Source organism: Vanacampus margaritifer, chromosome 9, assembly GCF_051991255.1.
Source record: "Vanacampus margaritifer isolate UIUO_Vmar chromosome 9, RoL_Vmar_1.0, whole genome shotgun sequence".
NCBI lineage: Eukaryota > Metazoa > Chordata > Actinopteri > Syngnathiformes > Syngnathidae > Vanacampus > Vanacampus margaritifer.
This window is the reverse complement of record NC_135440.1, coordinates 6,197,862-6,214,495: the sequence shown is the minus strand read 5'-3', so window position 1 is coordinate 6,214,495 and position 16,634 is coordinate 6,197,862. Positions and strand designations below refer to the sequence as shown.

Genomic DNA, 16,634 nt, shown 5'->3' with positions numbered 1-16,634 from the left:
TGCGCAGCATTGCGGCAAAAAGCCCATAGACATACATACATGTGTGGCAGTGTTGATTTGTCGTTAAGATAGAATTTGTGTGATGTCTTGAAATGTTGAGTATTATTAGGCATTTTCTGTCGTATTTCTGTCGCCCTAATGCGACAATAAAACATTTTTTTCGAGGGCATTAACATGTAGAGTTTGAGAGAGAGTGTGACAAGTGGCTTTGCAACGTTTTGCAACATTGAACAAAGACTGCCTAAAAAGCTATTTTCTGTGTGTGCACCCTCGCAAGCCTGCACTTCTCAGTGAGGTATACAGGCTAATGATGTTCCACCAAGATCGTCATCACAACAATGTGACGCGATTCTCAGTTGCTTTTTATAGAACAAGCAACAAAACAAACTAGCAGACTAGTTGGCTATGTTAATCACCCTGCCATGCAAGTACAGGTAGCCATGAGGATGTAGTTGGTCCAAGCGCCATAAATCAATGTTTTGTGTCTTCATTGTCTTGGCAAAATGTCGCTTGTAATATACAAAACTCTGAAAACCGATGTTGTATGGCCTATACATGACCACACATCACGCAGTAGTAGGCTCACAGTTCCTCTCGAGTGTAAACACTCGGTGTCTCCACTACTTTAAGATGTATATCTCGCCACTGGACATGGGGACATTTCATCCCACTCTGTAATCCCACAAGGATCGGTAAAATGCTTTCAATCTGACAAAATTTGTTTTTAAAAGTAATTTTTGCTGTCATTTATAGTCTGCTTGTGTACATATTAATGCACTTTGATGTCCTTTCTGCCATAGCGCTGCGCAACCAAATTACGTCATCTTTGTTTGTAAACAGAAATCTCAATATATATCAGCATTCACCCTCCATCCATTATCTACCACTTTTTTTTAACAGCCACTATTTCGCAGAAATTCACAGCTTGGCGTCGAACGTTACGCAACATCCGGAAGAAGTGAGGGAACACTGTGTTTTGTTTTTGTTATACGTTTGGTAAGGAAGAGTGTGGTCCTATGTGGCCGAATAGAACTGATGAACAATTGTGGCCCCCTCCAGTATCTAAATTGCCCATCCTTGTGCTATACGCTTCAACAAAAATGTCAGACAAAAAAATAATAACAATAATAATAATGTCCTTTGTTTAACAAGGTAAGACAATTAAGAACTGTTTCTCATTTACAATGCCGACCTGAAGGCAATTTTGGTTCAGTGCCAAGTCAAGTCAAGATTATTCATATAACCCTTAATCACAAAAAAGTCTCAAAGGGTTTCACATGCCCACAGTTGACAAATATTAGTAGCATCCCATCCCCAAATGAGCCACAAACGCCCATATACCAATTTTACTTCTGTTTTGGTCTCCCTGGCTGATTTATGGACTTACGTTATATCCATTGTCAGAGGTTCCCATCACAGATTGGGAATGATGGCTGACCAGTATGACCGGTTGGCCTGCAATGGCTGGTTGCCCAGGTTGTAGATTGGAGTCATTCAGCACTGCAGGGAATGTCTGACCCAAAGGATGACAATAAGATACAACAATTCTTGGCTAATTGGAAAACTGCAGAATCTAGAGCTTGGGGAAAATAGGTTGTTACAACAGCACAATAATAATTAATAAAATATTAATGTCTTACCTGTGAATTGAGATTTACAGTAACGCCATCCAGCATACTCTGGGCATCTGCTAGGGTCAGTGTAACGCTACCATCATTGGCCACACTTCCTGGTGACAATACTAGGCTTTGAGATGAAGCCGTGTGTGAAAGCGAGGTGCTTGATGGAATACTGGTGACTGTAAGAAAAATGTAGGCCGATGCGTATTTTAAGATTTTCATTCTGCTAAACTGTAAAGTTTCATGGCAATGGGTACTGTTTTTATTATATTTTTTGTAATTAAACGAAATGTATCTTAATATCATGTGAGAGTGATGACATTTAGTCAGTCCAAGGATTTTACTTCAGTAAAAATAATAGTATTGTCGATGCATGTAGTTTGCATTTATTTCTAACATTACACATTAAACAACAATATAAATTTGTTTTGGCCAGAGATACATCATGGAATTGTTTTCCACTTTAACTAAGAAGGGAAAAGTAACAAGGAGAGCAAGGTATTAGAATGTTGGTCAACATTTGGAACGACAAATTCTATTTAGTTGGCGTACATTACAAACAAGTATATTCTTCACATACAAAGTCCTACCAGCCATTCCAGTGTTGGTGGGGTTCTGAGGGAGGAGGTGGTCATTAGTGATAGTCAGGGTGGCGTTAGTTGGATGGCCTATGAGTGGTGATGCCAATCTGAGGCCACTGTTCATCTCTGTGTTATTGCTGTGCTGGGGGAGTAAATCTTGACCTGCAAATATATGGAATAAATGTGGAACTATAGGTTAATTGGTGTAGATCAGGATTTATTTGGCAACTGCTGTATACATAATAGAACGGAATATGAGCAACAGTGTATAAAGCAGTAATCCAACAATGCACTCAGTCATTTTGCTCCAAAAGATCCAAGCCATGTTGCTGTGTAATACCTGATATTGTGAGAGTGATCTCTTGAGGGTTTCCTGATGAGGTGTTGGAACCAGAAGCTGTTGCCTGCACTTGCGCTAGAGCATGCGTGAGGCTGGAATTGTTGATAGTGAGTGTAATCTCTTGACTGCCCGTGCTTCCACTCACCAAGCCAGTGCTGCCCATGACATGGTTTAGGTCCTGAGAGCCTGTATGGTTAGTGATGGGAAAGTTCACCACTCATTATTCAGCTCAAGAAATATTGTCAACAATGTCAACAAGTAAGGAACATACCTGCAGCGTCCTGCTCAGAGAGGCCAGCCATTGTGACTTGTGCAGGTGTGATGGTGGAGGAGTGCAGGCCCAAGCTGGTCAGGGGGTGGAGGACAACATTGGCTGACACAGACGGATCATTAGTAGACATGAGCTGACTGCCAGAATGGAGGACTAGACCAGTGTCAACACTCAGAGGCTGTGAGAGGAGGCCGCCCTGCTGTAGGGTCTGTTGGAGAAGGGCATGGTCGATCTGCACGAAGACACATGGGGTTGCATGAGATTGGGAATTAAATCATTCTTGACGATTTATAATTAGTTTAACATCTATTATTATTACATTTACATTTAAAAGAGTATGCATGAGCACATGGCATGAGGGTATAACCGAGGCCAAATACCAATATTTAGGATTAATTTAAAATATATAATTGAAGATGGTATGCATGTGCACATGGTATGAGGTTATACGCATGACCTAATATCAATAATATAGGATTAAATTAAAATATATAATTGAAGATTCCGATGATTTTAGGAAATAAATAAATCCATAATTGAGCATACATGAATCATGCGTTACTAGTTGTAGAGTTGTGAGCAAAGCCACAGCTGTACGAAACAAATCAATGTGAACAAAAATACAAGGTTTACTAGGAAATGTGCGTAACCTGCAGTGTGATGTTGTTTAAGTTGCTTGCATCGATGCCAGTGATCTGAACATTAGGGCACACCAAGTTGGCAGGAGTCAACTGGAGGTGAATCCCTTCAAGTGTTGTCAGCCCATCTGATAGGGACACATTCACATCTCCTGCAACCGCGCACACGCACATACATAAGACAACGTTCTTTTACATTTCAAATGTATTTGTGCATATTATACATATATAAAGACATAAAAGTACTTATACAGTGTATATACAAATATATACATATAGTGTTATGTGTAGTATACAAAAAAGAAAAACAATTCGGTTATCGGTATTGGTTTTGAGAAGCGAGAATTTATCGATTATCGGTGGAAAATAAAACCGTTATCGTGCATCAATAAAATCAAAGTAATGTATGTGTATGTATAATGTATAAAATAAAAGTAATGCCTGGTTACAAGCTCCTTAAGGGTTCTTGTTGAAAGAGATAATTTCTGAGTTAAGTTAAATGTCATCTAAGTGTACAGTTTCAAACAGCCATTATAGCTAAATAAAGAACCTGTAAAAGTACACGCAGGTGTTACTTTCAGAAGACAGAGCACCACTGCAACGCTAAGATTACATTCTAGTCAAAAGATGTCTGACATTGGTTCTAAAAAAGGTAATATATCTAACAATCAAACGCTGATTGCTGGAGAAGAAGGGTTATAGATGTGACTCTGTGGCGATAAACCACCTTCCTTCACGCCCAGAATAGACTCATCAGACATTGGGCTTGCAGCTATTCAGCAAAGTTAGTGCCAGATTCTGGTCAATTGTCTACAATTGCTGATACTTATAGAACGTCAGTTCCACAAGCATGACTTCATTTAACATCATTTTGAAAGGCCCAAGTTGTTGCCAGTTGAAATATGTAACTAAGTATACTTACATGTACATCTCCCGCTCACATTATTTTGAAAAGGAACAACCGACATCCAGCTATAACGCCTAACCTAAGAAACAAACTTACCAACAGCTTGTACAAATTGTGTTTAAACGTTTGACTCAACCTTTTCAAATATTACTTTGAAACTTTAAATAAATCTTAAGTGACACTGAACTCACATTAACCAAGAAAGAAAAAGTAAAATGTGTCTGTTAACACAATATGACTATCAAAAACAAATGTTCAATTTGTGACCGTAATACTACACTCTGACAAAGGTTTAGGTGCATGTGGTGTGAAAGCAGACCGATACCTGACATTGAGGCAGGGAGAATTGCTTGTCCCACCAGGCCAGACTGTAAAAGACTCTGGTCAAACTGCCCAGTCAACACTTGGTTTGCTGGGAGGTAAATGTTGTCAGAGTTGGAGGTTTGTAACAGCCCCACAGTCTGAAGTGCCTCTGATACTGTTGTATGCTGGCCTTGTCCGGAGGCCCCAGCATGCTCCGTGTCTTCATTATGACTGGTCTGAGCAGAAGACGAGGAAGGCCGTTTGGACTTGCGGCTCTCTCCATTAGCCCGAAAGTGGCACTGGATGTGAGTTTTGCGATGCCCAGAAGTTCGAAAGCGAAGATCACAGAAGGGGCATTTGAAAGGCTTGGAGCCAGTGTGGAGTCGCATGTGCACCTTTAAGCTACCCTTTGTAGAGAAGGAAGTGTTACACATGTGGCAGGTGACCTGTTTTTGACCTGTGAAAATATGAAGAAATGAAGCAAGTGAATATGAAGTTCTGAAACCGTTCTCAACCTCTGTTTTGTACATCAGTAGCCTAATAGTGTAACTGCCCAAGTTGTTTTTCAGAAAACGAGAAAAAAACAAAATTCACCAACAAGAGAAGTCTAGTTGCCTTGACCTTTGTAGATTACCATGACCTGTATGACTGGGGGGGAAAAAACTATTTTTTGGGCAAGCACAGTGCTATTTTTTGTTTTAAAATTAATATTGTGACTGTTAAACTTTTCTGAGTTTACTTCCTGTTTCTTTAAAATATGTTGTTTGCAGCCCCACTAGTCTAAACATGGCACTCTGATGTGTTTATGAAATTAAATTAAATGCAGCAAAATCCACCCGTTTGTATCCATTGTCTTTGGTCTCCACTTGCAAACATCACATGACCAAACCCAGAAAACAGGTAAGCCAGGATTGGTTGTTACCTGAGCCCTGAGCAACTGTTTTTAGCCGACAGCAAATGACAAAATGGCCGCCCTCTGAGATGAATAAAAATGGGTAGATTTTGCTGCTTAATTCACATTCCACAAACACAATATTAGTCAGAATTCGGTGTTTAGAATGTGGGGGCAGAAAGAACATAGTACTAAAGAACAATTTTTACTTGACTTCCCCTTTTAATAATGACTTGGGCAATTATGCTAGTAGGTTAAAAATATTTTATGTACAGTAATTTCTGGACTATAAGCAGCTACTTTTTGCACTTGCATTCGACCCTGCGGATAATACAAAGGTGCGGCTTATCCATCAGATCACAAGGGGGTGCACTATAAAGGAAGCACAAGAGTGTCAGGCAGAGCAAAACAAACCAAGTAAGCCCAAATACAGTAGAAGAGAGAGAGAACAAGAGCGAGACAATTTGCGTCCTCATTATGGAAAAGAAAGTAGCGGGAACCCTTATATACCAGTGCGGTAACATTAAAACGACTGCGGCTTATAGTCGGGTGCAACTTATATGCGTAACAAACTCGAGCATTCCCCAAATTTAGCTAGCACGGTTTATAGTCAGGTGCACCTTATAGTCCAGAAATTAGTGTACATGTGTTTTTAAAGGTGTACTCAACATTAAATCAACGTTTTTTGTTGCTGATAAATTGTACAAACTGGTGTCTAATAATGCTGTACATGTCCTGGTTATTATTTTGACATTTTAATGCATGTTTGCTGAAAGCTTGAATTTGTGACAAAAAACTTTGTGCTTGGTGCCATCTTAAGATTAAACACAATTTGGCTGTTTGTCCTCTCATTAAATGAGAAGTGGTGGTCACTTGTGGACTGTGACGTAGTCGCCCCGCCACCCACCGGCTCAGACTCGTACACGCCTACTTAAACGTCTTCTTAGCGAGTTGCTGCTGTCAATCACAGCCAGACCACGCCCAACCCTCTTCCCATTTGCAACCCAACTGTCCTCCAGGCAACACCCCTTTTGAGCGCCGATTTCAAATCTTGGTGAGGGGTGGAGCAAGAGTCTGATTTCCTGTTGAGTAAAACTTTAAGCTTCACAGCAACTCCTCCCAAAAAGATACAAATAATTTACTCAACTACATAAAGAAGTAAAGAGAATCAAGACTAACCAGTGTGTGTCTTCACATGACAATCCAGAGTAGATTTCACCGTAAAACTCTTCCCACATTCATCACACTTATATGGTCTTTCTCCTGTGTGGATTCGAATGTGCCTAGACAATATGGGTAAAGGTTAGAGAGGTGTGCTTCTGGGTTCTTCCTACCGTTGTGACGACACACCACTTAAAATAAACCGTGGTAAACATTTAGAAACAAACAATGAAAAAAAAGTGAAAAAAATAAGAACAAGCAGCGCTTGAAGGTGTACTCACAAACCACTTTGTTGCATTGCACGCATTGTACGCCAATCTTAATAAACTATTACGTTGTTTGTAATTAGAAAGTGCAACCTGCCATGGTTTACTAGCATACTCTGTCTGGCACATTACCTACCTACAAACTCAACTACAAACCTCACAAAGGTCACAGTTTTGCTGGAGCTTATGTCAGCTGTCTTTTAGAAAGAGGCGGCGTACACCCTGAACTGGTCGCTGCTCACCAGCCAATCACAGAGATTTCAAATTATGATTCAATTCATGCTTTGTTCATTACATTGCAGTTGTCTTGTGGGCCAGTGTCACAAGTAAACACTAGTATTTGTATCATGGTATTAAAACGGGGCTCATATTACCTGACAAGGTCACTGGGTTTCTTGAAGCTCTTGGGGCAGAAAGTGCAGCAATTGGCAAACTTGGGTTCTGTCTCCAACACCACCGCCTTGTCTTTGATCTCACTGATACGATCCCTCTCGGCTGCAGATTGGGAAAGGATTCGCTCTGACACGGATGCCTCCTCACCGGGATCCTTTGCCAGTTCTGCCGCCTGCTCCTCTGTGAAAGTGATGATTTCCATTCCCCGCCTCTTCGATGTTTTTTGATCCCCTTCATCTTCTTCTTCATCATCTTCATCTTCATCCTCTTCCACATCTTGACCTTCCAAACCAGCAACTGGGGCAATAGAAGACAGTGTATGAGTTCCAGCACAAACTAATTTACAAATAAACATTAGGAACAACATTTACGATGGTGTATTAGGGCCATGAAAAAATAATAATTTTTTAGAGGGTGGGGGCAATATTCTGAGGCAAAAACTCGCAAATATCAAAGAAAGCAAGGTAAGCCTCTTAGCATTCCTAAAGAAACAACATTGAATCGAGAGTCATCCTCTCCCACGCCCTCCTATCATCATTCACCAGACACATTCAAGAGTTGTGATAGTAACAGAGGCTTACCTTGCTACTTTTATAGGCGTTTCACATTGCTCTGTAGAGAGACAGCTGCCATTCTACGTCACTACGCACTGAATGCGTTGCAACGTAAATAACAATGGTGGCGTACGTCCAAATAAAGTTTCTAGAAAATGTATTTAACTGGAAATGATTTTTGAAAAATGAAACTAATAGTTATGTTAGTAACCAAATAAATAATATAGAGAAAGCCTGTCATGACAGTCGGGGTTCCTTTTAAGCATTCACTCTTTGAAGTATTGGGTACTGCCAGTGACTAAGACGCCTCGCTTTACGAAGGTCCAAACCCTGAGGATCAAGCATTTAAGTTAATTTATTAAAATGTATATTTACTTGTACATTTATGTTTCCAGAATTATTATTTACACATTCATACTTCTTTTTTTTTAGTACAAGTAGATAAGTTGATGTGTCGAATTTGCTGCTCTCTGACATTCACTTGCATTTACCTAAAGTATACAAGCTTCTGATTGGTTAGTGTTAGTCAGCTGATAGGAGATCAGGAAGTGTTGTCGCTCTAGCTGCCGTGTATGATGAGTAAAGTTTAAATTAAGAATAAATCCGTCTTGATCCTGCCTTTTCATTTTATAAACAGTGTCCCATTAACCACCAACGATAACGTTAAACTCACATTATTGCTACGCTACATGTATTTGTCATGTTTTTTCTCTCGCAAATTTGCCACTTTATAATGTTTTTTCTCTGAATATTACCCCCCCTCTGAATTTTTTTTTATATACGTGGCCCTAATACGCCGTCGTATAACATTAGTTATACTGACACAATATAAAATAAAAAAAGATAGAATGCTTAATTCAGACATGCAAAGCTTAGATTGAGGTTTCCTAAAGGCATATTTAACACAAATCAATTAGTGTTGCACGGGATACCGGTACCAGTACCGTACCTCGATGTTTTAGCGTCAAAAACGGCTCTGTATCTTTTTTTCTTTAGCACCGGTACTTAAAAAAATTAAAACCAGACAGCCTGCCAACTCTGCTTTAAAGGCGGGTACACATACATGCATGGCCGCCTGTTTACCGATATGTGGAAAACGACTTAAGTAAGTGTCACACCTCTTTCAAGGTGTGTGCGAAAGGGCGCAGGAAGATAGGCTTCACGCACTGAACACGGAAGCGCTCGCTGGCCGACCACTCATTGTTGAGAAGCATGACGCGTTAATTATGCTAATTATGTGTAGCGCTCGCTGGCCGTCCACTCCTTGTTGAGAAGCATCAGTTTTAGAAACGTTTTGTAACAAGAGCAAATATTATTCACGGAGAAGCAGAAGAAAAAGCCACAATCACGCGATTCACTCTTGCAGTGGACGAAAGGTGCGTTCAATGAACAGGCACACAGTAGGAAAGCACAGTTATGCGTAGAAAAAGCTCAGACGACTGACAGAGCGACAGGTTGTGACGTATTTTTGACACTTCCCTTAAAAAATAAGTCGAGTGTGAATTATCCTGTTCCTAGTTTGTAGTATTTGATTACGCATTCAACTAGTTGGGAGCGGAATGGAGAAGAGCAGAGATATGCACGCACACTCAAGCAATGTTGCATTGAGTCATTGGAGTGCCAATGTACCAATATTTAAAACAGATGACATCAAATGCAGTCAAATACAGTATTCAAGAATATGGAATGCATTGTGAAAGTACATAGTATATACATAAATACAGTATGTTCATAAACCAACATGTAAATCTTAATATTTTGAATCAATAAAATATAAAAAATAATTTGAAGCTCTTTTCTTAGTTTTAATTTTGCTGCTTTTGCTGTTGTTTTAGATTTTTGTCGAGGTACCGTTTCAGTACCGGTATCGAGGTATTTTTATGCAGGTACAGTATCGAAGTCCAAATTTTGGTATCGTGACAACACTATAATCACTACAGTACAGTACTTCAATTCAATCAACTTGTTACGACTTAGCAGGTTGTCTAATCAGGGGTCGCCACAGCAAGTCATTGGCATTCTTTATTAAGCACAGTTTCAATGCCTGATACCCTTCCTGATCAAAACCACCCTTTTTTTTTTAGTCTTTTTTTCTATCCGGGTTTGTGACAGCAGTGGCTTGGTATTGGGGACATTGGGGTATTGGCCGGAAATGAAACCCACGCCATCTGCATGAAAGGCACCAGTATGTACAGGTACTGTTGCAGTACCAATCTAACTAATGCATACCTATAGTTTGCCTCTCTCTTTTTTTTTTTTGCCTAACTGAGTGGCCATGTTGTGGATCCAGATTACTTACTTTGACCCTCTATTGCATGCTCCTTTTTCATGTGCTTTTTACAAAGCAGGCTTGTCCTGAAGCTCTCATCACACATGGAGCATTTGAATGACTTGACATGGATAATCATGTGGCGGTTCAGACTGCCATTAGTTGTGAAGGAGGCATCACAAAGGTTACACTTGAAGGGCTTCACTCCTGTCATTGGGGATGAAGAGCATAAAAAGGATGTGTTTAAATGCAAATGTGTTTATATTTCACTTGACACCAATAACTTTGATTTATGATATATTCTAGCATATTTAAAAAAAAAAAAAAAGATAAGATTTATTTCCAGGAATACACAGATTTTGGGAATCAATGGGGTCTAACATTACCGGACAGGAACTTTCAAATTAAATGTCAGATTTTGCAAAGGAAGAAGAGAAAAAAAGAAAAAAAAAGACTGAAGCACCATTGAGTGGGCCAGATTAACATGGAGATAATACATTTAAATGTTCCAATTTAAATAACTTTTCAATTAGGGATGCACCGAAATGAATTTTTGGGGCCGAAACCAAAAAAACGAAAATGAGAAATGCTTGGCCAAAAACCGAAAAGAAGTTATGCAAATGTTGTATTATCATTGCATTTATTATAATTAATTAAAATTATAATATTATTATAAAATATTTAGGCCTATTTAGCAATATAAATTGAAATGCGTCACACCACAGACATCAGAGACATGTTGGCGAATGGTACATTAAACACCAAACGCGGGGTGAGCAACTGAGCATTTCCTGGCGGTGCAATTGCACTTTATAGTCAATGTACAGTACTTCGCACCGGTGGGCACGGATTCGTGTGGTGCGGTGCGGATGATGCATTTGGAGGCTATTTGGAGCAGGACACAGTGCGGCACACATAAAATCGGCACATTCACACGTTTACCAACATATATATATAAAAAAAAATAATCTGCGCACCAGCCAATCGGCTTTGGGAACGGACAAAGTCATACATGGCATCCTGTACAGATCTGTAGTCAAACGGAGATAGAAGTGTTTACTTGTTTAAAACTGTAGATAGCAATAGAGCTAACATTAGCTAAAGTATTTAGCATGGCCGCCAGAATGCAAGTGAAAAAGTGGAAGCGCTCGAGGAGCTCTCAGAGAAAAAAAAGGAAGGCGCTGCAGGAAAAAGTGTGGCTCAACTGTAGTGCAGTACTCTGCAGCGCTCTCTTTTTTGACATAGTTTACCAAGCAACCCTCTCCTTCTCCGGTGTGCTGCCGGTATTCGCAAACGCCAGCGAGCAGCTAGGTGGACACTCACTCCCGTGTTTGGTGTTTAATTCAAACAGACACTTGCTTGCAGTGTTTTCTGTGTGTTGTTTTTTTTTGCTTGCGTCAACATCCTCTTTCGGCCGAATGCCGAAAATATACATTTTTGCCATTTTCGGGTGAAAATTTTGTGTGGCCGAAGATTTGGTGCATCACTATTTTCAATTTCTCAAATCAGACAGTTTAACATTTCTCAACGCTCTTTAGACATTTACCTGTGTGTGTGTTCAGATGGGATTTCAGCACCCCAGCTGATACAAAAGCTCTTCCACAGAGGTGACATCTGAAAGGCTTCTCTCCGGTGTGGGAGCGCAAATGCTGTTTTAGATGACTAGACTTTTTGAAGCCTTTATTACACCAACTGCACCTAAAGAGTTTTAAAAAAATGTGTCCATTTAGTCCCATCAGTTAGAAAACTTTCACAAAACCACGCATTTCCATATATTTTGCTGTTCAGTATTTAAAATAAATGTGAAAAAAATAGTATGAAAAAAAGGTATTGTGTTGTGTTAACTTAACTGTTAATCACTCATCTGAATATATGACTGAATGGCTGATTGACTTTTGAAGTCGCGAGGCCGCCATATTGCTTCTCTGAAGAAAGTTTCTCGGCATACAATCCTATACATTTACAGTATCGAAATTGGAGAACATTTGAGTACTTTGTAGAAAAAGCATGATTTATGATGTTTTAAATTTGTTAAACATAAACAAGAGGACTTCAGACATTTTACAACTTGCCTTAAATAAATGTATAAATTATATGCTTAATGATGTTTAAAGGAGGAAACTCATATATATATATATTTTAATTTAAGAATTATAACTGTAATTAAACAAAAGATGCCTCTGCCAAATCTAATAGTGGGGTCTTAGGAACTGAGCGATAAAAGAAAAAGGGGGTCTTCAAAGCAGCACATACCGTCCACTTGTTTTTTTTTTTACTTGTTAAGAAATAGTGACAACACCGCCACATACACCCGGCCTTATACTAACTGCCTACGAGCTGTATATGTCTCATCTGTACGTAAAAAATAGTGACCACCCCGCCACAAACCCCCACCCCGGCCTTATGACCAAGAGCTGTATATGTGTAATCTGTACGTATACCGTATAGTTTATACAGTAGTCTACTCGTGAAATGGGAGGAGCAAGATGGCCGCCCTGTGACTTCAATGGCTGCATGTATGGGCTATCGGCTATCCACTCATATATTCAGATCAATGGGCTGAATTAACTCAAAACCCTTAAAAATGTTGTGTAGAAAATATGGAGATATGGAACAACCTTTCAGATTTTTTTTAACCCATACTTACTGTTAATTCCCATGTCCACAATTGTCTAATACAAGACAATAATACAGTGTTCCAAAGTTCTTTAAATTATCAGTTAAACAAAGCCGTATGTGTCTGTTAACTTCCATGTACACCTGAAAGTAAGAATACTATACAGCATCACACTTTAATTCATACTGTTTTACGGGATTTACCGACGCTCATAGATTTACAAGTTGATGTCTTCATGTAAATAACTTTCAAAGGTTCGAAAGCAACAACATTGCTATTTAAAATGTAGTTAAGCCCCTTGTATTAAGTCTAGTAACATGATGCATACTTTTACTTTGCATGTTTTACAGCATCTACTTTTGAGCAGTTTGCAAATATCTAGTGGCTGCAGATGGAACTCAATAGCAATCAAATACTAGACCAAATGCAATTTAGCAGAAATTGCATGGGAATGCTGAAAGCTGAAAATTATGTGAAAATTACAAAGTAATTAAGGATTAATTACAACTAGTAGTAGTAATTATTAAGTAGTATATTGTAGTTGAATGATAAATGAATAAAAATAAAACTTGAACTGCAATCTGTAGGTGGGATTTTCCACTTACAGATTGCCTCCAGTTCACCAGTCAGAGCTCCGCTGGAGTACCATTGCGCCACAGAGGACTTGGTGTCATCATTGAAGTGTTCAGGGTTCTTGCAGGAATCACTAAGTTAAATTTTAGACCTTTTTTTAGACCTTTTTAGACCATGAGAAACATTTTAGACCAACTTCAAGTCATAACAAGTTGATGCTTTCCGGCTTTCGCGTGTGACTAGAGAGCCTTCACGCCCAAAGTCTCCAACTTTATTATTATTATTATTTTTGCATACTTTGCAACGAGCTTAGTGCCTATTGCCTGCTACCAACCAGCTGGGAAATTATGTACTTTCAAGCCAATTCTTGTTAAACTCACATTTACCCATTTTACAGAAACACGTCCACACTCCCCATTCTGACTAACTGCATAAACTCAGTGGAAACAAAAACTTGAAAGGTACGGTACGGAGTCTAATTATAATGCTACATTCACACCAAAAGCTAAGGGAGCGTTTCGCCTCGCTTTACTCACTAGGGTTTCACTGCCGGAGTGTACATGGCGGTTCATTTGCGTACACAGGCAAGAGGGGCTTTGCTTTGCTTCACTTATCACAGCCACTTCCACTACGGAAAAACTCCTCTCAGAAAAAACAAGTTTCAACATTGCAATCAAGTGGCCGACACTATGCTATAATGCTTTAGCTAATGCAGCTAAGGGTGCTATAATGCTTTAGCTAATGCAGCTAAGGGTTAAGCCTTTTCGGGTGGTGGTCCTGCCAGAACTAGCACTGGCCCTGATTATTGCAAGCTTTGGGCCGATACCTCACATCAGAATTTAGTCAATTCCAAAAAAAAAATCAAAAATCAATACTATTAATCATCCCCACCCCATATAGGCATGTACTGGGCCTGCCATTCCTCAGCCATGCCAGTGAGTTCAAATCCAGATTGGAACTTTTATTTTTTTCCAACTTCAATTTCTGAAATAGTCATTGTCCAATAATTTAGCATCCATTTTATTAAATGTCTTTTGACATGAAGTGTTTTTGACATAATAAACCCACTAAATCTCCATTCATTCTCAATTACATATTCACTTGCATTCAGCAAGATATCCTTCCATTACATTTCAAAACACTACAATGATGACAGCAAGTCCTCTGTGGCTCATTGGAAAGGCTACTACAGCGAACCTTTGACCAGTAAATAGGAGGCGAGGGTTCAAGTTTTCTTTTTATTCATTTATCATTCAATTTCAACTAAAAGTAATACTTTGTAATTTTCACATAATTCATCTTTCAATTTTCTCCATAAGCATTTAGCTTAGCATTCAGCTTTCAGCATTCCCACGCAATTTCTGCAGAAATTGCACTTAGTCTAGTTTAATAGGACAAATGATTCAAAATACCATAATATTTGATTAACCTAAAGTACTTGGTATCGGTATCGACATCGGCGATATTGGCACCAGTATTTACTTGGTATAAATCGATACCTAAATCTCAAGTATCGCACAGCTCTACTCGCCAGTGACTCTCATGCAATTACTCTTCCCAATAGCATCGGAGTGGACCATCATACCCACGATGACTGTCCGCCACATGTGAGCCATCTGGACCAGAATCTGAAGGACATGGAATGTGGACGGTGTAGAAAAAGGCTCTTAAAGTCTTTTAAGGGGGAGGGACTTAGAGCTCCAGTCGGCGTAGTAGGAACTAAGAAATACAGTAGCGAGAGAGAGACACGAGACACAAGACTTGTGCCAGTTATCACTATCAAGTTTTAGTTTATTTCAGCCTCAGTCCACAGTTTATCCTGCTTCTGAGTTGTGCATGAGACAAGTAAGTTTATAATGCTGAAAAGCGCTGTTTACCCGTTGTACAAATGCTTGTTTCCCTGCTAATCATTAGCATGCGTTGTTTATGAGCATTTAATGGAGAGCTATCATTGTGGGTTTCTTTTTGTATTAAGAACTTGATATTGCTCTCATCTACCTATGTTTGTTATGATATCTATTATTTAGACATTGGTACATTATTGTTATTTGTTTGTAGAACCACAGTTGACTTGAAGCATCATGTACTGTCTACTGTGGATTCAACTTGATTAAACAAGCAGCAAGGCAAACCCAAGACCCTCGTTATTGGAGTTCTAACCGGACTCACAACAGTGATCTGCATATCCCACCAGCACATAAATAGGCACCATCTTTTAGATGGTCTTCTGGGATGTCGGCAATTGGACCGGGAGACTGTCTACTGTGGAGTCAACTTGATTAACTCTTTCACTGCCAGACGTTTTCAGAAACGGGTTGTCCCCACTGCCAGCCGATTTAAGCATTTTGACTGATCTTTCAAGGTCCACACAAAATTCTGTGTTTGGACTATGGAAACACACATACTACCAAATGAAAGATTGATCTTTCATCAGAAAAAAAAAGTTTGTTTCTACCTTATTCCGTTCTTCAGTAATCAACAATAGAAAATGGTTACTTTCACCGAAATTCTCTCTTTTGAAACAAAAAACGGAGAAAAGGAGCTTTTTGTGAAACGATGTTATTTCATGCACTCTAGTGAATTGTACACTTCTTTTTGTCCATGAATGATGCCACAAACACCTAAATAGTGCTTTACTTCTGTAAAACGCTTTCACCAACAATGAAAAAGTGTTTTTTGATTGCAAAATACGTTTATTTCCATTCAACAGTGTAACAATTTGACAAAACAATTTCGCAAACTATTTACAAATGTGTGCAACTGTGGTACTACTTACAATTATGTGGATGTTTCAAATACAGTTTTTCCTTTTGTAACGCTCTTCTGCGTGCAAGGAGACGCCAGGACTCGCACAACAGTTTACTTTCACTTTCACATTGGTCCGTTTTGCGTGCAAACGTTACACTTTCTTGACGGCCTTTTTTTCCGGGGAATAAAAAGCAAGTAGCAGACTGTACACACTTCCTCCGATGAATATGCATTGGACTCGGGGCACTCTCCGTCGTCCGATCGAACGTCCGCCTGTGCGTGCTCGGTTGCGCTCCGCGTTACGACACGGTCATAGCCGCCGCGTCAGCGGTTCCAATTTCGCCGTCAAGCTCGGATTCACCTTCATCATCATCGAGGATGATCACCGTCGTCATCAATGTACTATTTTAGCGTTGGTCGATGCCTTTCGTCTTGTAAGTGTAGAGCTGCTTGCAAACGCTCGCCATTGCCCGTTCCCTCCTCCATCTAGCTCCATCTAACG

At 39.5% G+C, this 16,634-nt stretch overlaps 1 protein-coding gene across 1 annotated transcript in view; it reads right to left on the bottom strand.

Annotated features, from left to right (window-relative positions):
- LOC144058229 (zinc finger protein 236) overlaps positions 1–16,634 on the bottom strand; it is a 54,935-nt gene that overhangs the window by 8,812 nt on the left and 29,489 nt on the right. Inside the window, exons 18-28 of the mRNA XM_077576567.1 lie at positions 11,741–11,892; positions 10,225–10,401; positions 7,353–7,668; positions 6,731–6,834; positions 4,682–5,116; positions 3,462–3,601; positions 2,812–3,043; positions 2,541–2,726; positions 2,210–2,362; positions 1,641–1,798; positions 1,388–1,513 (exon numbers count right to left, since the gene is read on the bottom strand). Of these exons, the coding sequence (XP_077432693.1) occupies positions 1,388–1,513; positions 1,641–1,798; positions 2,210–2,362; positions 2,541–2,726; positions 2,812–3,043; positions 3,462–3,601; positions 4,682–5,116; positions 6,731–6,834; positions 7,353–7,668; positions 10,225–10,401; positions 11,741–11,892 (2,179 nt within the window). The remainder of the gene's footprint in view (positions 1–1,387; positions 1,514–1,640; positions 1,799–2,209; positions 2,363–2,540; positions 2,727–2,811; positions 3,044–3,461; positions 3,602–4,681; positions 5,117–6,730; positions 6,835–7,352; positions 7,669–10,224; positions 10,402–11,740; positions 11,893–16,634) is intronic.